The 20,573-nt window shown below is 42.4% G+C and overlaps 2 protein-coding genes across 3 annotated transcripts; one reads left to right on the top strand and one right to left on the bottom strand.

Annotated features, from left to right (window-relative positions):
- Window positions 1–415: 415 nt before the first annotated feature.
- Window positions 416–6,314, top strand: LOC108933391 (probable flap endonuclease 1 homolog). Of its 2 annotated transcripts, none has more exons than XM_018750394.2 (11): window positions 416–2,497; window positions 2,589–2,664; window positions 3,250–3,352; window positions 3,723–3,777; window positions 3,967–4,028; window positions 4,155–4,291; window positions 4,430–4,490; window positions 4,681–4,812; window positions 5,167–5,312; window positions 5,442–5,568; window positions 5,815–6,314. In XM_018750394.2, the coding sequence occupies exons 1-11, from the start codon at window positions 2,494–2,496 to the stop codon at window positions 5,863–5,865; spliced, it is 954 nt and encodes a 317-aa protein (XP_018605910.1). In that variant the 5' UTR covers window positions 416–2,493; the 3' UTR covers window positions 5,866–6,314. The 2 variants fall into 2 exon arrangements, with proteins under 2 accessions (XP_018605910.1, XP_018605908.1); XM_018750392.2 differs by having other exon boundaries at window positions 420–1,186.
- Window positions 6,315–6,532: 218 nt separating this feature from the next.
- slc9a3.1 (solute carrier family 9 member A3, tandem duplicate 1) lies at window positions 6,533–19,847 on the bottom strand. Its single transcript, XM_018750391.2, has 15 exons — window positions 19,355–19,847; window positions 13,252–13,554; window positions 12,855–13,015; window positions 12,616–12,694; window positions 12,316–12,493; window positions 11,820–12,040; window positions 11,326–11,528; window positions 11,027–11,116; window positions 10,858–10,928; window positions 10,584–10,713; window positions 9,870–10,024; window positions 9,148–9,265; window positions 8,288–8,449; window positions 8,168–8,210; window positions 6,533–7,678 (listed from the first exon to the last, which is right to left on the bottom strand). The coding sequence occupies exons 1-15, from the start codon at window positions 19,635–19,637 to the stop codon at window positions 7,422–7,424; spliced, it is 2,454 nt and encodes an 817-aa protein (XP_018605907.1). The 5' UTR covers window positions 19,638–19,847; the 3' UTR covers window positions 6,533–7,421.
- Between the last annotated feature and the right edge of the window lie 726 nt (window positions 19,848–20,573).

The following is a 20,573-nucleotide window of genomic DNA, read 5'->3' as shown; positions in this document are numbered from 1 at the left end:
CTGACAAATATATTCTGCTTGATGAATCTGCTTTATAAAAGAAAAATCGGTAATTTGTTATATGCTACTTGTTTGCTAAAATTTTAGCAAGCAGACATTTATACATACATTAGATTTATGTTTTGTCAACCCATAATTTTTGCTAAGTGTTTTGAGAAAATTGTCATAACTTTTATTTGGTTGGGGGGGGCATGGTGGTGCAGTGGGCTTGGCTGAGTCCTGCTCTCTGGCGGGTCTGGGGTTCAGGTCCTGCTTGGGGTGCCTTGTGTCGGACCAGCCTTGCGCTTTGGGTTACTGGGTTAGGATCTGGTTTGCCGTGACAGTCTGAAACCGCTTGTCCCAAATGGTGTGTGTGTGTGTGTGTGTGTGTGTGTGTGTGTGTGTGTGTTAGTTAGTGTTATTTGGTTAGTGCCTTATTTCTGAAAGGACTTATAGTTGCTTTTTTTGTGTATCACACTAGATGATGTTGCCATTCTTATTAAATTTTACTGGTCTGACTGATCTCCTTTGTCCTGGAAGACTTACATTGTTAACTTTACAATGATGTACCCATATATACAGTAAAGTACTCTTAAAGTATTTGCATTTCAATTTATTTATTTAGCAGATGCTTTGAAGAAAAGCATCACAGAAAAATACAGTGAGTGCATTACATTGACAAGGCAGTCAAGGTAAAGAATAAGGCATCAAGGCAAAGTACAAATTCAAGGTAAATCTTTTACTCAAGGGTGTGACAGCAGATCTTGACCCAGAAATTTCCACCTTGCAAGGAAATAGCCCCTAACTCTTGTGTTCTCTGCTGTCACACAAATTAACTTGCTTCTTTCGGTAAGGCAGCTTCCAGTGTTACATTTGCACATGGTTGCCTTGTGTTAAATAGAAAATAATTATGAAAATCCAGCGAGGGAACTCAAATATGTTTTCATCAAGTAAGTGTTTAATAGAGAATGAAGACACTGCGTTCACTGCACAATGGTGTCGTGGTCTGTCGTTATCCGCCAGCGCTGCAAGTGGCGCCATCGCACTGAAGGGGCCTCTAGTTGTGCTGTGTGCGCCACAGCCTCGCTTTCACACAAAAACAAAGAGACTGCTTCGCTCGCAACAATGGGCATCAGTAAACTGGCGGAGTTAATTCGCAGTGATGCACCAAATGCCATCTCGTACAAGAAAACAGGCGACTATTCAGGTCAGTTAAGGGCTTCTTTCCTCATTATACCTCAATATTGTTGCACTTTTTTTTTCTCGTTACACCTAAAAACTAACTTAGCAAATAGGGTAAATTTAAGAGGATTACACATTGGGTTGAGAATATTTTTCTGACCACATTGCTGCAACAATACGTTTAAAGAAAGACTGAACACAAGGCACACAGCAGTGACACGTAGGTCGCCGAAAAGTTAAAGGTCCGTTGTTGACAATGACGTCATGGTCAAGGAACGTTCCGGGGACGTGTCTGCAAGTCGCGCGAGAATGTTATCGCGCGCTCAACACTCGCGGTTGTTTTGCCGCTGCGTCTCCAGCCGATACGTTGTTGGCTTGTGTTCTATTAATCTTATTCAGCGTTATAATACTTTTTGTGCCCACTGTATTTCTCATTTCAGTCGAATGTCTCATAACGTCCTTTTCTTCCTGTCAGAATAAAAATCTTTCTCGCTCTTTTGCTGCCTTCATGACTGGTTTGTCTGCTTTTTTTTTTTTTTGAGTCCTCGGTGTTATTTTCTCCGACTCCTTTGCCCCCGGCAACACACAGTTAGTACCTATTATTAATAACCAGCTTTACACTGATTTACACAGCGGGCTATTCTACTGTATCAGTTGCACCACACCTGGAGTGCTAAGGCGAAACCAGACACTACGGGCTGCTCGCTCAAACTTTTTAAATGCAAAAATATCAATACCTCTTTTCGTTATCTTTTGTGTTCTTTCAACTATCTTTCTCACGAATTTGCAATTAACCTGCAGACAATATGCAGCGATATCAGTTATAGCCCACAGTACACACACCCCCGGAGCCCTGTCTGCATTTCCACACTGATTTTTCCCATGACAGCATTGCTTCAGAGTTCAGCTTTACCTCCAAATATCCTACTCAAGCGAGTGCTTTTAAGTTGCAGTGCTGCAGATTTCGAATGCGCTGTTGCCTTTTGGCGAGAAGCGATGCCAAATAGAGCATGTTTCTGTGTGCTGTGTTTCATCATGTGTGTTGTGTCCTGTGTGCTGTAGTTTGCACTGTCATGTCAGTAACAGTTCCATCATCCCAGAACCATCTCTGCAGGTGGCTCCTATTTCCCGACTGCAGCCATTACCGCACTCTTAATACCAGATATGGCAGGAGACTCTGCTACCAAAACTGCTCTTGGAAACTAAGCGAGGAACTGGATTCATGACCAGCATTGTTTGTTTAAATCTCAGGATGCTGCTTTGTTGTTACGCTCGTTGTACAGCATAACCCTAACCCTTCACTGTCATAGCCCTGTATGCCCCACTGCATAAATGGGTATGTACATCGCTTTCAATAAATGTGTCTATATAAAAAGCATGGAAGGAGTTGAGAGGTAACGGTGCCAAAATCACTCTGTCTGTCCCAGGAAAAGTTATTGCCCTGGACACCTCTATCATACTCAGTCAATTTCGCAGTGCTGTCCCTCAATTAGGGAAACTAAGGTGAGTGTTCAGCATTTAATTTTACTTGCTGTCTGGGAATTTAGGCATATACAGGTGGTCCCCGATTTACAACGGGGTTGCTTTCCCCAAAACACATCATGAGTTGAAAAAATCATAAGTTGAAAATGCATTTAATACACCTAATACACACCTCTGTGTGGCAGAATGGGAGATGCGGATCGCTGTCACTGCCAGCATTGCGAGAGCGTATCGCTCCGTGGATCGCTTGCCTGGGAAAAAAATTCAAAATTCAAAGTAAGGTTTCTACTGAATATCTATCGCCAGCTCACCACCGTAAAGTTGAAAAAATAGTAAGTCGAGCTATCGTAAATCGGGGACCACCTGTATTGTGTATTTATGCATACACACATACACGTGGCTATGTCCATTTTATGCATTCATAAGACCAATGTTTCAATAAGATCGCATTTATTGTTCTTGACTTTATGCATTTCAGACAGTGCTGTGCTCCATGTATACAATTCCACGAATGTGTGTTAAGGTGTTTGAAAGCATTTCAGCGTTAGAAAGGGTGTGATGCGATGAAGGCTGGTTTGGGCTTTAATAGTCGCACCTGGTTTGCAGCCACCTCACAGGCCTGTTCTTCCGCACTCTGCACTTCCTGGAGCATGACATCAAGCCAGTCTTTGTGTTTGATGGGACACCGCCGGCGCAGAAGAAGAATGAGGTGAGCATGCAGGCCGCAGCCTTGACTGTTTCTTGGACGTCCTTCGCCATGCGTGTTCGGTCATCTCAGACACATGCTGACACTTCACGGTGCTCTACTTCAATTTGGGAGGCACGGTGCTTGTCTTTGCGATTTCAAACATGGAACTTACTCTTCATCACTTCGGTATTATTTGGTAATTATTATGACCCAGGATGTTTTACTCATCGGTTCTCTAGTTTAACATGACGTCACAGCCCTACTCATATTCTTAGTTTCGCTGTCTTTTGGACAAAGATAGAGAGAGACAGGTTGAGAAACAAAGATGCGCACGTGAAAGCGTTCTGTGTTGAAGCTCGTCCTGTCGTGTGATGGCACTCTGTTTTTGCAGCTGGAGAAAAGAGCGAAGACCGCAGGTTACACTGGTTCCTACATTAAAGGCAAAGGTGAGAGGACTCAGAGCCTATCGCGATTTTGCTCTTTTGGTTACACTCGCCAGTTGTCCTCTCTGATGTATATTAGAAGCGAAGGTTTAAGCTTTCATTAATATCAGATGGCAGAGGGAAAGATACACTTCACTGATACATAAAGGCAGGAATCTCTGATGACATCTGACCCAGTGTTGTTCTCCACAGATTCCCCTCACATCCAGGACTGTAAGCGCATCCTGCAGCTTTTGGGAGTGCCTTGCATTCAGGTTAGTCTCCTCCACCCCTACTTGCACTGACCCCCTCTGTGACACCGATTGTTCCCTGCTAATGCTCGAAAAAGGTTGAAAAGTAACAGGTACCTTAAAATGATTTCAATGGAGTGGTGTCTGTAGGCTCCAGGGGATGGGGAGGCGTTCTGCGCACAGCTGGTAAAGGAGGGCAAAGTTCATGCTGTGGCCTCGGAGGACATGGACACGATGCCTTTTGGGAGCGAACTACTGATCCGCCAGTTTGATGCCAAGAAGGAAGGGTGAGGAGAATGGGTTGGTGGTCTGTGCCCATATGATTTTGTGTTCCCAATAAATGCAACATCTGCATCTGCTGACAAGATGTTGAAGTTAGAGTGTAACAATGTGCACAATTTTTCTTCTTTCTCATTCTTTTACAGTGATGTTATGGAATACTCTTTATCTAAGCTGCTTGATATTCTGCAGCTGACTCACAAAGAGGTGACACTGTTTATGTTCTTTCTTTAAGCTTAGGGCATCATTGGTGCCTCTTATTTACTTCCAACAGGAGACACATTAAGCATTTCTGTCCAGCAAATGAGATGGCTGTCTGTACGAAGGTACTGGGTGGATCGCTGGAAATGACTCCCACTCCATCACTCCACCTTACACTCCAGCTCTCTCTGTGTAGTTTGTAGACCTGTGCATCCTGCTGGGGTGTGACTACTGTGAGAAGATCCAGGGCCTTGGTCCACGGAGGGCACTGAAGCTCATCCAGCAGTACAAGACCATTGAGGACGTGGTGCTGCATGTCAACAGGAAGGTAAAGTTTGGGGCCAGAATGACCACATGTGAACTCCTCTATATTGGCCATGCAGAGGAATCTGGAGAATATTTCATTCATTCATTCATTCATTCAATCAGAATTTTACATTGCAGCCAAAAAAATATGTCCTCAACCATTGTAATTGTAAATCTCCTCAATTATTGTAAAATATGTCCTCAACCATCGAAATATAAAAGAAGAAACAGAAAACATAAATGGAAGTCTTCCATCTCAGTCCAGGGAGCCATATTTAAGGGGCCTGCTGTCCTGCCTGATGAGGCTTGAGGCTTAATTTTCTTTCTCTGTCAAACTCATGGGAAATATCTGATGTCTGCTTTCTCCTTCCATCAGACACATCCCATTCCTGTGAGTTGGAAATACCAGGAGGCACGCAGGTTGTTTTTGGAAACACAGCAGAGTGACCAACCAGACCTGATTTGGACAGAGCCCAATGAGGAGGAGCTGGTCCATTTCCTGTGTGAGGAGAAGCACATCAAGTATGTCTTGGTTGCCACCAGGGAGGCACATAGTTACTGCTAGGCTTTTATGTCAAAGAATCCAAGATGGACTAAGGAACAACTATCATGGCTGATTGACTTTATGATTGCTGTATGATGTTATCTCAGTGTGTCTAGGGTTCGAGGGCGGATGCAGAAGTTTCATAAGATGCTGCAGGAGAGGAGGAAAGAACGTGAGGAAAACAGCAAGCAGGCACGCATGGAAGACTTTTTCCGCGTGACTCGTAGGAGGCAGGTGAGGCTGTACTATCAACAATAGGAAATCGGCAACTTACCTCATTTTAACCCTGAGCTTTCCGTACCTTGGAGTCTTGGGGATTTGTATAGGTGTCAGTCAAAACAGTTTTTTGTGACAGTTGAAAAGCACCAGTAGTTGGTACTTTAAAGTCAGTGAAAGGCCTAGGTCTGAGGTCGTAGTACCCATTGTTTTGGGACCATTTTTTAAAAAATAAATCTGACATTATTCTCTTTTCTGTGAAAGAGCTTGATGGAGGGCCAAGGGCCCAGCAACAAGAAAGCCAGATATCAGTGATCCATCCACAGAAGAAGACTGTGTGGCCTATCCTGTCCTACAACCTGCATTTGTGTGTGCTACCATTTGTGTGTATATCATCGTGAAAGACTAAGGAAATTACTATAATGAAAATTTAGGGGAATATTCTGGAACCGTTACGCCACTGACAGAATCTATATACTAGGTTGAATGGTGTAATCATATTGAAATTTAGTTGACCAGCAATGTATATGAAAGGAGATCTAAAAAGTTATATTTTCATAATTAGGACAATTTTTTTTTTCCCTGTACTGTATCATTTGCACTTTGGCAGTTTTTTTGTGTAAAACTAAGGTAATAGAATCTTAATATTATTCTGCCAGTTTCTGAAGATGCCTTTTTTAATTCAGTTGAAGTTTGCAACTTTCTTTTAGTAAATAAATAATCTCAAAGTTTAGTATTAATCAGATGCCCATATTTAATTTTGTTAGGATTAAAGGGTTCTTATTTATTTTCTCAGATTCATTTTCTGTATTTGTAGACCGTATTTAGTCTTTTTATGCAACTTCCATGTTGCTGAAATGGAGTAGAAAACTACAGCCTTTATCAACAAATCATAGTATGATGTAATTTTGAAAAACATGCAACCATGTCCATACAGGGCATCTGCTATAAGAGACATATGGAAATTAACATATTTTCTACCTTTTCTGATCGTGTCTTCACTCTGAAGAATTTGATGTTATGTTTTTTGTACCATCATCCTACATCTGTTGTACTGATACACAATGTGTCTGTGGTTTTTATTTTTGAAAATAAAGAGAAAGTGAGTTGTTATATAGTGTCCCTCTCTCTCAAGTTATAAACGGTCTTCACATCAACTTGACACCAGCAGCCAAACAGAGTAAATACCTAGTCATTTGTCATCCTATACAATTTTGCATTCACTGGCCATTTCATTGGTCCTACAATGACGAGGAATTATTAATCTCCATTGTGCTAAGAAAGTGAATAAATAAAGTATTTCTTTATTGCATGTAAAACAGTGTCAGTAGTGTTTTTAACCTTTCATTGTCCTAATTATTCTCTGTAACTCGTCTTTTTCAGAAAGAGGAGTGTCATTTTTGCAACTAAAGACCTTATGGGATAAAAGCGGTGTGCTTTTAAAATATTAAACTGTGTATTTGCCTATAGGAATAAAGCTGTTTAATTGTGATGGCACTGTGATAAGTGTACTCCTTTACTTGAGAGGATAGAGGACTTCATTAAACATTGAATATTAACCGCATACATAAACAGAAATATCTTATTTCATGATAACTGTCCTAAGTAAAGCCTATATCAACATACATATGTAGATACATATACATCTAAGATCCCTATGCATATACATCAAAGATACCTATCTTTTTTCAGAACTTTTTAGGACATATTTAGACTGCGGTAGACGCCGGTGTATTTCAACACTCTATGCAATTCCTTCCTGTCCACTGTTGTTGTTGTGCATCAGAATGCATGTAACATCTTCATAGTGTCTTGAGGAGGGTGGTGTATTTGGGCGGCATGTGCAGCTTGAAGGAATGTGTTGGCTAGGGCTACTTTTTCATCCCACAGGGCTGGTTGGGAGGTTGCTGCTCCTCCTCTGTGGTGGGTCTGTCAGCCAGGAGGAAGGAGTCATTGGAGCGGGTGCTAATGCGGAGGGGTGCCAAGCGATGAAGATTGCCTGGGGACCAGGGAATCCGCAGCTGAGCCATCTGGGAGGGGGCCACGCCATACTCAGCCTGAGCGCTGCTTGACCATGGGGGTGTTTGCGGGGGGGCATCAGGCATGAATGCTGGGTTCTCAATTCCACCTGTAGAAGATCGAAGAAATACATACATGAAAGTTTTTTCTAGTCTTACAGAGCTGGCATTTCAGAGGAAGCCAGTATAGATCTGCACGTTTTATTGGTTTGGCGCAACTTTTTCGCCGCACGATGAACATCTTTTATGGCTTTCTTTGCAGCACTGGAACAAAAACGTCATTCACCTCCAGAACGGAAGGAGAGTCTCATGAGTATTGTACCACCTGATGCTGAACCTGCTGAAGCTTCAGAAGGATATGAACTTTCAAAGTCTGCCGGGATTCAGGGAGAATGAGACGAGAGGTTGCATTAGCGCAAGCTGGCCCTTGTACTGTTCATGATGGGCCATTGTCATGCCTGATCTTCCCACAAGAGCTTGGAATTGCTATAAATGATGGCGATGTACAATAACTTCCTCTGCGATTCTGGCTGTACTCTACTACAAACCTCATCTGTCAATTATTCAAAGTAATAGTACAAAGCTTATGTCATTATTACCTTCATCATCACCGGTATGATTTGTGACGTTTCCATTTGACACCTGGGGGAGAAAGTCAAGTTATAAAACTGCATGTAACAGGCATTTGCTGTTGGGAGTAACAGGCAAACTTTGTGCACCTGGTCTTTCTTGGAGGGTTTGAGCTTCTTGTTTTGGCTGACTCCCATCTTGGTGGACTTGAAGGATTCCAGGCGACTCCTCATGGTGCGTTGGAAGATCTCCTGAACCTCATTCTCATCCTTGTTTACCCCAGTTTCCTTCCTGCTGTACCTGTGTCTGTGCTGAAAGGGGAGGTAGACAAACAGAGGTCATCCAGGGTTGACATGGCCATCTCAATCTGCTCTGAACTTGTTACTCATTTACACGTGTTACTAATGTTTTATGTACTTGCAAGACATAAGCACAGTCTAGAGCAACAGACATAATTTCAAATTTGTGTCCTTTCTTCTAAAAGCAAATTCTCTAAAAGGATTGAATCTATCATTATGTTCACATTCAGTTTGCATTTATTAATTTAGCAGAATGTTTTTCTCCAAAGCAACACACAACTAAAATTCCTATCTTGTCTATGCCAGCCTATATTGCTAGATTCCCTTCAATAAATTGACCCACCTGTAAAGAAATTTAGACTCCCCAACTTATATTAATTCAGCCTTGTAATGTGGGGAAATACGCAAACCCCACACAGAACAGAGAAGGATTCAAACCCTTGTCTGAATCTACGGCTCAGGAGGTGGAATCATAAGTGCTAGTTGTTATACCACCATTTCCAAACTGTATGGTGAATTCTTACTGTAATAAATATAACCCAGTCTAGGTTTCCTGACACCAGGTACTGAAGTTATCAGTTCTGGACCTTTAGGAAAGGCATTCATTTCTTGGGTGAAGCTTCACATATAATTTCTAAAGTGTTTTGGAGAGATGTCTTCAGCACACGTTCATGTGAATAGATTTTTTTTATGGACTTTGCCACATTTACCTGCTTCCTGGCCTTGTACAGGTGCGTTTGCAGCAGGTGATGTGCATTATTGTCACCGACCTCCTTCCTCCTCATTTCTTCCTCTACATCCAGGCACACGGATGGCAAACTGTTCTCTCTGTGACACCAGTGTGGACAAGAATCCATATTAGCCAAGCCCTCATCATTCCAGATTTTTTTCACAGATATGCTAAAGCTGTTGTTCTGCACTGGTGTAAAAGTAAATATGTGCAAGTGCTGTACTTAAAAGAGGAGCTATGTATGTACATTTACAATTATTCATTTAGAAGACACTTTTCTCCACGTAGATCTCGGAGAACAATGCAAAGAGTGCATTACATCAACCGAAGGAGAGATTTGAAAGCAGACCCATGTTTCATGCATACAGTCAGTCACATATCACCCCATAAACCAGTGTACATTACACAAGTAGCTGCATAAAGGATTTTCCATTATCATACTAATTGTTACTTATATTTATTCATTTAGCTGATGCTTTTCTCCAAAGTGATTGATAATGTTAAGGTTGCAATTATTCAGCCATTTATACAGCTGGGTAATTCTACTGGAGCAATTTAGGGTAAGCACCTTGCTCAGGGGTACTACAACTAGAGGTGAGACTCAAACCTGCGACCTTTGGGTCCAAAGGCAGCAGTTCTATCAACTACGCTACCAGCTGTAAATTTTATGAAAGTTTATTAAGCATAAACACTGATTCTTACCTGGATGGCAGTGGTATGTCATATGGGTCTTTGTCAGATAAATCAGAATTAATGTCTGGTATTATATCTGAAAGATCCGCACCAAATTTCTTCTTGAACACCAAATTAGCATCATTGTCGGAACGGGCAAAGTCCAAAGATCCACAACGTTCGCCCTTGATGAGTATATAAGATAGCTCATTAGTCCATAACAATACTCGAGCAGTTAAGCATACAAGGTTTCAGATCTATCTGAATCTAAAAATGAAGGAAAAACAGTGGACAAAAGTGGTGATGATACTGTACAAACTGTCCCACATTGGTTAAAAAAGCAGTAGTCTAGTGGTTTAGTGGAGAAGCGATTGAGGAATTTCTGTAGAGCTGGAACAAAGAGAAGCAGATGGGTTTTTTCCATACTGTTACCAGATGAGTATTTTTCATCTCATAAAAGCATTCTTGTGTTCAAAGAGTGTTAATAAAGGGATAAACCTGGGACTTTCGACATCTGATCGCTCTGAGCTGGAAACGCTCCATTGTAATGCCCTTCTAAAATGACACGTCTTTGTGTCCTGCTTTGACATTCAGCTAATCTGGGACAACAGCAAATTTTAGCCCTCTGTGGGACTGACATGTAACCAAGGGCAGTTTTCTGGTGGGGCACCTGGTAGAAGCCTGGGATGCTATGTCTGCACCTGGCACCATATCCAGTCCACTTGCCAGGACGGATACACTCACCTCTGCCACATAGCTAATGGCATCCTTGAGGTTCAGCTGGTGGAAGACGTTGAAAAGCTGATCCTGTGACTTCCGAGCTGATGTCTTCATCAGCAATGGTCGGATAAACCTCTCTTCAAACTTATTCCACCTTGAATATGGCAAAAGGGGGCACATTTTTACAGAAGCCATAAGGCCATAAGCTCCATGTCATATGCCATGTGATGCTATTTATATTTTTTTTATATTATTCAACTTTATATTGATTTCACTTGATAAATTAATTTCAACTTACTTTTCTCTCATATAGTTGTGTCCTATTTGTCCAGATATGTCTTCAATTGCTACGAGGATGTGGTCAAATGCCTGAACAAAAAATAAATAAATAAATACACAAAATAAATGTAAAGATAGAGAGCAAAAAAAAGTTGGGTTCATTTTGGCAGTGGTAGTGAAGACATTACTCTGTTCTGCAGCTTCTCTATGAGGCAAAGCTCTGACTTTGATGATCTCTTCACTTTCAGCCAGGTAACCAACGGTTTCATGGTAACTCCCTGCAGCAACGAGAATGCATGTCTGTAACGGCCTGTTACTCATCTTTACATAGTTATGATTATTCAATAACCAGAAGCTTTCCATCCACAATTAAACTGGGGCAATTATTTAACTTCATCATTACCTGAAAATTTGGATAACGTAAAAAGGCACATCATAACGTTAAATAATACCAGTTTCTGTGAAAGTTTGTAAAAAAAGCCTTTACCTGCAAGATAACAGTGAAGTACACAACTATGAGTGTGGTGCAAAGCATGAGGTTCTTTTCCTTGATCTTCGCCTGATCAAGTAGGACGGCTAGACCGTAAGCAACTCCCCCTCGCAGGCCACCGTAGCTCATGATCACCTGATCAATTATCTCAATGGGAATTAGTCTGTAGCGGTTTAGCATCCAGGTGAGAACAAAGACTCCTGCAGAAGACATACAGTGAGTGAACATACCGTGATTGAACAAGACTCCACTTCTGTATCCATATTCTACATGTACATAAAATGGAAAATTACACAATTAGCCTAAAAGTATAAATTTACTCTTTTTGGACATATTAGAGTACTTATGCAAATAAATGCCTTGTCATTTATTTTTTTGACACTATAAATAAAGTGATAAAGTCAGCATTACAGCATATCAAAATACAGCTTACTACATGCCATAATATATATAATAAAATACATAATAGACAGATGCAAAGATTCCCTTACCTATTATCCTGTACACCAAGACAAATAGAACGGTAAGAAGAATAAAGCCTGTATTCCACACCCAGATATTTGGATCTATAGCAGATATTCCCAGAAAGACGAAAATGATAGTCTCAGAGCCGTTGGCAAGCACTTTCATGGCATACTTGACGGTTGTCACTGAAGACTCTGCCATGTTTGCATTGACATATTTCTGACAACAAACGCCACAGAATGTAATCCTAAAGCAAATGGAAAACCAGTTGAGATACATTAAGCGTCTCTTATGTTGTTTCCTAAATCTTGTACGAATTTGATGACAGTATGCTCTGGTGTATTTTATTTTATCTGTAACACGTATTTCTCATAATGTGAATTTTTTTGCATACGCTGAAGTTTTAGGTTGCCTTGTCCTATTTCACCTAGGGTGGTGACATCCACAGCTCAAATACTAGTAAGGGCAAAGATACACGCTGCGGTTTTGCTGAATGTCACAAGATATTTCAAAAGCGCTTACGCCAAAATGGAAGACAGAGAAAGCATCTCAGCCGTCAGGTAGGAAAGGTAGGAGACGACGAAGATGAAACCAGGCTCAATGATTTGGAGATTCTTGGTGCATCTGGTCAGCAGAGACAGGAGGATGGCAAACACCACTCCTATAAGAGATCCTCCAAATGCCACCACTAAAAAGGACACTGGAACAAAATTGGCCATGTGGCACCAGGAAATAAAATAGGAAGAGAGATCAAATTTATATTGACATCCATGGCTTGAGGAACTTAGGGATCTTTCAACACAAAACGCAACGTGTCCGTACCTATGCCTTTGATTATTTCAGCTGCGTTGATTTTATCTGCTCCTAGACTTACAAATGCATCGCATACGTTGTACAAGACCTATGGAGAATTGTAAAAAAGTCAAAGGTTAAAGGCCACTTTCACAAAGTGTCACATTTGGTGAAATTAAATTGTTGCAACAAGATTCACAGTATATACTAGGAGTACATATCCCAGGAATTTAAAGTAGGAGACACATTAGAGAAGATTTTGGACATACCACTGTCACACCGTCATTGAGGAGGGATTCTCCAAAAACTAAGATGAAGAGGACTTCATTGACATGAACTTCCTCAAATACGGCCAACACAGCCACAGGATCCACAGCAGACAGTAGACTTCCAAAGAGCATAAACTGCAGTATGTCAATATCCAGATTACCTGAAAGAGAACCCAGAGGTATTGCTTCTGATTTCTCATCAGTTTGTCGCTAAGCATAGTATTCAATGTTCTCATTCATCTACACATATTATAAGCTACATACAAATCTGAAAGACCAAATTTATCACAACTGGTGAGAATCATTGGTGACTTATTTCACCAGTTATATTAAGCCTTTAGCATAGGAAATGGGAGATTAAACAAACTAAAGTAAGAAAATGGAATGGTGCCATTACCCATAGCTCCTCCTAAGTAAACCCCATACAGAGAGAGACCAACGGCGACAGCATTCCACACTGTCCCAATGATGGCGAAAATCAGGATAGCCCCCATGTTGCTGAAGAAGAGCTTGTTTGGCATGAAATAGCCTGCATCCAGAATGATTTGGGGCAGCAAGAAGAAGAAGAAGGTTCTTGGTTGCAGGGCGAAGGTCTGAGCCTTGTCAGCACCCCAGATCATCCCACCCAGGATGAAACCGAAGAGGATGAGCATGGCACTCTCGGGGATCTCGATGGTCAGTCTTTTGTACAGATGTAACACTGTAGGGCAGAAAAGAAGGGGATAAAGGAAACAGAAGAATGAAATTTAAATAAAAGAAATTTATCCTGCAGACCCACAGACATGTATTACAAGTAAGTGCTTAAAAGCAGGGGGGATGTGGTGGCACAGGGGGTTTGGCCAGGTTATGCTGTGTGGTGGGTCTGGGGTTCGAGTGCTGCTTGGGGTGCCCTGTGATGGACTGCCATCCTATCCTGGGTGTGTCCCCGCCTCGCTCCAGCCCTGCGGTCTGCATTGCCGGGCTAGGCTTCGGTTCACCGCGACCCCGCTGGAGACAAGCAGCTTCAGACAGCGTGTGTGCTTAAAACCAGTAACAATTTGAGAACGTGAGTCTGACGAAAATCATTGAACTGTTAGGAACCTAAACATATTCCTGTACAGGTTGATTATGCTCATTCACAAAGCCGTCAGTCTCTCTGCAGGACGTTCTAAAGTCCCAGTTTGCACATTTACAATACTTCTGAGTTAACTGCTGCGAGTTGAATTAATGACCAGCTGGTCTTCCTGTATGGGATGTGTTGGATTTGTGCATCATTTTTCCATTCAGAGTATTATTAACTTTGCTCTCTTAGCTCCACCTGGCTATAAATGAGTAGCAGACTGTGCTGCTTTTCGTAAAGCTCAGTGTCAGTCCTCTGACTGTTTCCTGAAATAAGTGCAGAATGAATAACCACTGCTGGTGTCCCCCACCCCCTTCATCCTTGCACCCAGTGCTTCTGGGATAGGCTCCGGTTCACCGCAACCCAACTCAGGACATGCGGTTATTGAAATTGGATGGATGGATGGATGGATGAATAACCGCTTAACCTCAGATCGGAAGCAAGACAGTTGCTCAACTGTCATCTTGCGAGCGGTGCTGTCAGATAGATTTCTGAAGAGTTAAACATTAAAACCGTTTCATTGCATGATCCACGTTCCCCCCCCCCCCCCCCCGTGGTTTTCCCAGTGGAAACTCTGACAAACCACTTGGAAAGTGGCACGTGGGCAGAGCTGAGTACATACTGTGCTTTGAACCCTGGTCTGGCCTGACACCCCAACTCAGGTTACCCTACACCTTCGAAGAAGACAATTAGTCTTGCAGAGGCTGGCGGTGGGAATGTCACACCCCTTCCCTAACTCGCTGCCAGCGAAACGGCAGCACACTATTCCACTCTGTCACACTCATCCTCGCAGAGGCAGACAATCATCAACCTAAGAAATCCAGGGTGCCAGATTGCAACACCATACAAGTTAAAAGCCTTCCATTAAGAGCCAAGCACCTGTCTTAAGGAGATATATTCTCATTTAAAAGATATGCACCCTGGTGAGCGCAAACTCAGCAGTCATTTTCCTTTTTCATTATATACATATAGTGTGATGCTATAAAGTGCAGATAGACATCTATATAATAGCATTGCTTTAACTGTTAAAGTAGTTATTGGCTAATAATGCATACAGTTTAGAATATATTGCTCCATCATTTTTTTTCCTAAATAATGTTTGATATACAGAGTAACTATTTTTATTTAACTGACACTGTGTTCCGAGGCAGTTTTGATATGTTTGTACGCTAAACTTCTGACAGTGATTCACCTATTTATACACCTGGGTAATTTTTACTGGAACAAAGTAAGTATCTTGATCAAAAGGACTACAGCAGGAACAGGGACTTGAACCCAAGTCTTTTCAGTGCAAGGCATCTACTGCAACACTGTGATATTATAATTTGTCTTTAGGCATCTACTGTAATTTGTACTATAAGTTGTACACAATAAATACAGTAAAAAGTACACAGTAGCTGTGTCACGAGTCTCTGAGCTACAAGGCTGATGCATATTTGTCCATGCACATACCGAAGTGATGTATTAGAACAGTATTAGTTCAGTGCAGTGGAGTACATACCCAATTTTGCAAGTCCAGTCACGAATATCCACAATACGACAAAGTACTCCGGCGTCACATGGCTCCAGTGGAAATGTACAATCTGAACCCCAGAGCTGTTGGAGTCTGGATTCAGGTTAGGATGACTGACATCTACACCCTCCACTACTGAGATGAAGACCCAGACCAGCAGTGGCAGCCAAAGGCAAGCAGCACTTCTCTTGCACTCCATGGCAGTGAACCACAGCAGCACCCTGGAGGATCCGCTAAGCCCTGTCTCTAACCACAGTTCCCCCGTGTGACCTGCAAGTGTCACTGCTGTCTTTCCCCGTGTTCACGTCAACTGAGGCTTGAAGGGGGCCAGAACCACACTGTATGGGTAGAGACCACAGGGCAGGTGTGTAGTTACTGAGTCCAAGTCAGCCTGTCCGACAGAACCAGTGCAAAGAGCGCTGAACAACATAAAGATGCCAGATGGTGTTTAATTTCTTCACTAACCAGTGTGGGGGTGGGGGGGGGGCGGATCTTTCATTCTGAGAAGAACATAGTTCAGGTTCCATTGAGTTGTTGATCTATTATTGTCTTTCTTGCAAGAAGAAGTTAAATATAACAGGCTCTAGTTCTTTTTTTGAGTCCTTTATAATCACCCATTGCTTTTTTAAATAGAGGTTAACATTAAATGCTTGTTGAAAAAAATATTCATGCCATTTGCATTTAATATTTTTGTCATCCAACAGACCACTATTAGTTTAAAGAGATGAGAAAAGGTTCTCTGATAAGTCATTACATTTACATTTACATTTAGTTGTTTAGTAGATGCTTTTCTCCAAAGCAACTTCCAATGAACTCTTTGTAGTGTTACCAGCCCACACACCTTATTCACCAAGGTGACTTACACTGCTAGATACACTACTTACACTGGGTCACTCATCCATACATCAGTGGAACACACTCTCTCTGTCACTCACACACTATGGGGAAACCTGAACAGTATATCTTTGGAGTGTGGGAGGAAACCAGAGACCTGAGGGAAACCCTCACAGACACGGGGAGAACATGCAAGGTCCACACATAAATAGACACTAAAAAAGAGATAAACTGTTATGACTGCTCTTGGCCAGCACCACTACATATTTGTGTATTATAATGCATTTTTTGCGGAGCTCTGATATTTTAGCTGCCCTGGTCATTGACAACGCCTCCCGTGTCACCCCCTGGTTTGACGTGAAATGTTGGCATTTCAGAAACTAATCTGATAGTTATTATGCACTCATCAAATTGCTACCGCAAAGAGATTGTGAGACAGTTCCCCAAGTTGCAGTTTTCTAAGCTCATTAATGGAATCGCAATGCTTAATTCCACACATTGAGCCACACAAGAAGTAATGATGTTTCATGACATATGTCACTGGAATTTAGCATTATCCAGATGACTTATTCTGTTAATTCCAGCATGTGGAGATTAGACCCATCTTTCCATTTGCACTGATTTAAAGTTTACGAGGAGACTGAGGGTCAACATTACATTCTGCTCACATGTGTCTCATAGCCACAGTCGTTCTCACTAAATACCAATGGCTTCAGACGCAGATTAAAATTTGCCTTACACTCGTCTCTTTTGGAACGATCACCTCTAAGGAGCAAAATGTCTTCTTAGTCTATTATACCTTTCTTTAAGTTCAAGGTACAAGTCAATTTTGTTGGGCCCTAGCATGGTCAATTCATAACTGCAACATCACAGTAACAGGCATGACACGTCACCTTGTGGAAGCCTTATGTCACTGCAGTCACTGTGTACCGAGGAGTCATGTTTCACCTTCTAAAACAAAACAGTCACGGAGAGTGAGAAGAAGCATGGAAGCACATCCTTCAAAACAATTGATCGCAGAGGCAGCACGATGGCACAGTGAGTAGTGCTGCTGTCTCATGGTGCCTGGGTGGTGTAAGGAGACATGGGTTTGGTCCCTGCTCAGTCTGTGTGGAGTTTGCATGTTCTTTGCAGACATGGGTTTCCTCTGGGTGCTCTGGTTTCCTCCCACAGTCCAAAGACATGCTGTTCAGGTTCCCCCATAGTGTGTGAGTGACAAAGTGTGTTCCACTGATGTATGGATGAGTGAGCCAGTGTAAGTAGTGTATCTAGCAGTGTAAGTCACCTTGGTGAATAAGGTGTGTGGGCTCATAACACTACATAGAGTTCATTGGAAGTCACTTTGGAGAAAAGCATCTGCTAAGTAAATATGTCCAGCTCAGCTATTGTGCCCATTTCATGCACCTAGAGGGACAAGTCTGGAGAGAGCGCTGAAGCAATCCTTACAGAAACAGTAAGAGAAGGAATGAGATGTCCATGTGCTCAACTGGCCCATAAGCCATACATGTGCGTGGGGGTGGTTTCGGGGATAGAAGCATGCAACTCACACATCATTTCACGCATCATTGGCTCGGACAGCACCCCTTCAACGTCAAGTGGAAGTCAGCTACAGTCCGACTGTTAATCATTACTGTAGCTTCCAGGTAGGCGTGCGATCAGTTAGACGTAAGTGTGTTATGGCACCTTAGGAATGCCACCTTAAGAATGAAGTAATAGCTAAGGTGAGCTGAAAGGGGTTTGCCATTTCACATTTTCGTTCACATTCTTTTGGAAAAACGGTGCCCACCTGATTCTTAAAAGATACTTGTATTTAGCAGAGAATTAAAGGTACACACATTTTACTCATTGTGAGCCACTGTCCATAAACATGTCAGGGCTCCGTCACAACGACTTGCATTCAATAAACTATTGACAGAGTGGTGTAATAGAGACTGTGCTTTTTCCAGCAAATAGTGAAAAAAAAAGCTGACATCAACATGAATTTTCAAGTGTTCAGTTTAAGTAGTTATGGTGCGGCTAATATTGTCTGTGTAGCATACGTATATATAACATTTATTTATTTATCAGACGCTTTTTCCAAAGCAACTTCCAGTGAACTCTATGCAGTGTTATCAGCCCACACCCTATTCACCAAGATGACTTACACTGCTGGATACACTACTTACACTGGCTCACTCATCAGTGGAACACACTATGGGGGAACCTGAACAGTATATCTTTGGAGTGTGGGAGGAAACCAGAGCACCCGGAGGAAACCCACGCAGACATAGGGAGAACATGCAAAGTTCTAAATACTCGCTGTGCAACCACATTGGACATCTGAACAACACATCTATACTTTCCTTTCTATGTCCAAGGATTTCATGTCCAATATATTTTAAACTGGGTAAGAGCTCACAAAATACAAAAAAGTTAGACCAATCTCTCTACAAGATCCTGAGATACAGTGACTGCAGCAGTCCTGCTCATCTCCTGTAGTGCTCTGTGGAAAACAGTAGAGTACCACATCCTTCTTCACAGGTATGCATGAAGGAAGCAGTAAAAACTGACACCACAGGGAAAAAACTATCTATCTATCTATCTATCTATCTATCTATCTATCTATCTATCTATCTATCTCTAACAGTAGCAGTTGTAATAGTAGCAGTACTTCATTACTAGTATTGCAATAGTATTAATAGCACTAGTCTTATTATTCCTTCTGGTGTTGACATTATTTTGCTTAACAAATTCCTTCATAATAAAGTCTGCAACTACATTTTATCTGAATATTTTCTACAAGAATTCAGGTTAAGTAGCGAACTCACAAATACGCTGCCGGCAGACGTTCAGCCCCTCGGCCCTGCGCCAGGACTGTTAGCTCTGTGCTTCCTTGAAAAGGCCTTGTCATTTTTCAACTGCTGTTTAATGGTTTTGCTAAACTGGCAAAAAAATTACCTAAGTGTAATGTCTGAAACGTTTTCCTTCGTTCTGAAATTCCCGAAGTGACACATTACCGAATCACTAACAGGACACGCCACCGGATAAGCCATGCGCTCCCTGTCCGAGGCTCACCGAGTTTGACCAGCCAACACACCAGGACCCAGAGAGTAATCAGGTAGGGCAGCTCGACGTGATGCCACTTCCAAGTGACGATGGGCAGGGTGGTGATCGCTGCGGCCCCGTGCCCGCCGTTTTCCGCGGTCGTATTTCCGCCCGTGCTGTTGCCTGAATGTGTGGTGTCTGCAGCTGCAACTGTCACAGGTGAGGACCTGGAATTCCGCACTGAGATGGCCCATGCTCTGCTGATCAAGCCCAGCAGCAGCAGAGCCGGTGCAGGACTCCGCAGAAGCTTCATCGTTAACGTGGAAATGCACTATTTGGTCTGATGTGGTGACAGCGACGAATCAGTACATGACGTTTGACTTCCGACAGCTTCCAGAGGACTCTCCTGGTCTTCAACTTGGCTCCAATGTCTCTCCGTCCCTCCGTGTCTCTCACTGGCTGTGATTGCACCTTTCGGTTGGTGTGACAGCACGCTTCTGCCCAGCTTTCTTCCATGTGGACCTTTTTCACGGCAGGAGGGGCCCGGCACCGCATGCCCTTGGAGGTGAGTGGCGCATGGCCTAGCAACGCCCACCCCACGCAATCCACCCACGCGATCCACCGGTTTGAGGAGTTTCGCTCTAAACAGATGACCACCCCCTGCTGAAAAGTTAATTTATTCACAGGTACATTCACCTAGGTAGTGTTTCATTGGTTTCTTCCTTGTGAATGGGCTCCTTGGTTGGGGTGGGAGATTGGCAGTAGGTGTCAGAAGGGGGAGGGGCTTTCAACTCTGAAAGTGTACCATGTCTTGCTCCAGATGTGTTTTTCCAGTGGACTTGGGACTACATTATTTTAATTGCCACATAATGTCTGCAGGATCAATTAACAAAGCGAAGTTCCTCTTTAATAAACTGTTATGGAATATTAAGCAACATTAATCCTAACTTTGTAAGACTGCAGGATAATAAAAGTTTACTGGTAAACAATTTAACATTTTAGTTTTGATTTACAGACTATAGAAAGTACAGCATGGTGCGTTGTCATGCATATTGAATTAAGCAAAACGAAAACATGGAAAAGTTTTTTTTTTTTTTTTTTTTTTTTTTAAATGGAAGATACATGAATGGGGGGTGCGGTGGCGCAGTGGGTTGGACCGGGTCCTGCTCTCCGGTGGGTCTGGGGTTCGAGTCCCTCTTAGGGTGCCTTCTAACGGACCGGTGTCCCATCCTGGGTGCGTCCCCTCCCC

Source organism: Scleropages formosus, chromosome 23 (assembly GCF_900964775.1).
Source record: "Scleropages formosus chromosome 23, fSclFor1.1, whole genome shotgun sequence".
Lineage (NCBI taxonomy): Eukaryota > Metazoa > Chordata > Actinopteri > Osteoglossiformes > Osteoglossidae > Scleropages > Scleropages formosus.
This window is presented reverse-complemented; position numbering and strand designations above follow the sequence as displayed.

Bases quoted from the DNA above. Each gene is read 5' to 3' on its own strand.
- LOC108933391 (XM_018750392.2), top strand. From the start codon at position 973: ATGGTGTCGTGGTCTGTCGTTATCCGCCAGCGCTGCAAGTGGCGCCAT. The intron at 4,029-4,154 runs GTTAGTCTCCTC...TGGTGTCTGTAG, and splicing joins TGGGAGTGCCTTGCATTCAG to GCTCCAGGGGATGGGGAGGC. The intron at 4,813-5,166 runs GTAAAGTTTGGG...TCCTTCCATCAG, and splicing joins TGCTGCATGTCAACAGGAAG to ACACATCCCATTCCTGTGAG.
- slc9a3.1 (XM_018750391.2), bottom strand. From the start codon at position 19,637: ATGAAGCTTCTGCGGAGTCCTGCACCGGCTCTGCTGCTGCTGGGCTTG. The intron at 12,041-12,315 runs GTAAGCGCTTTT...CATTTGCTTTAG, and splicing joins TCTCTGTCTTCCATTTTGGC to GATTACATTCTGTGGCGTTT. The intron at 9,266-9,869 runs GTAAGAATCAGT...CTGGTGTCACAG, and splicing joins GACATACCACTGCCATCCAG to AGAGAACAGTTTGCCATCCG.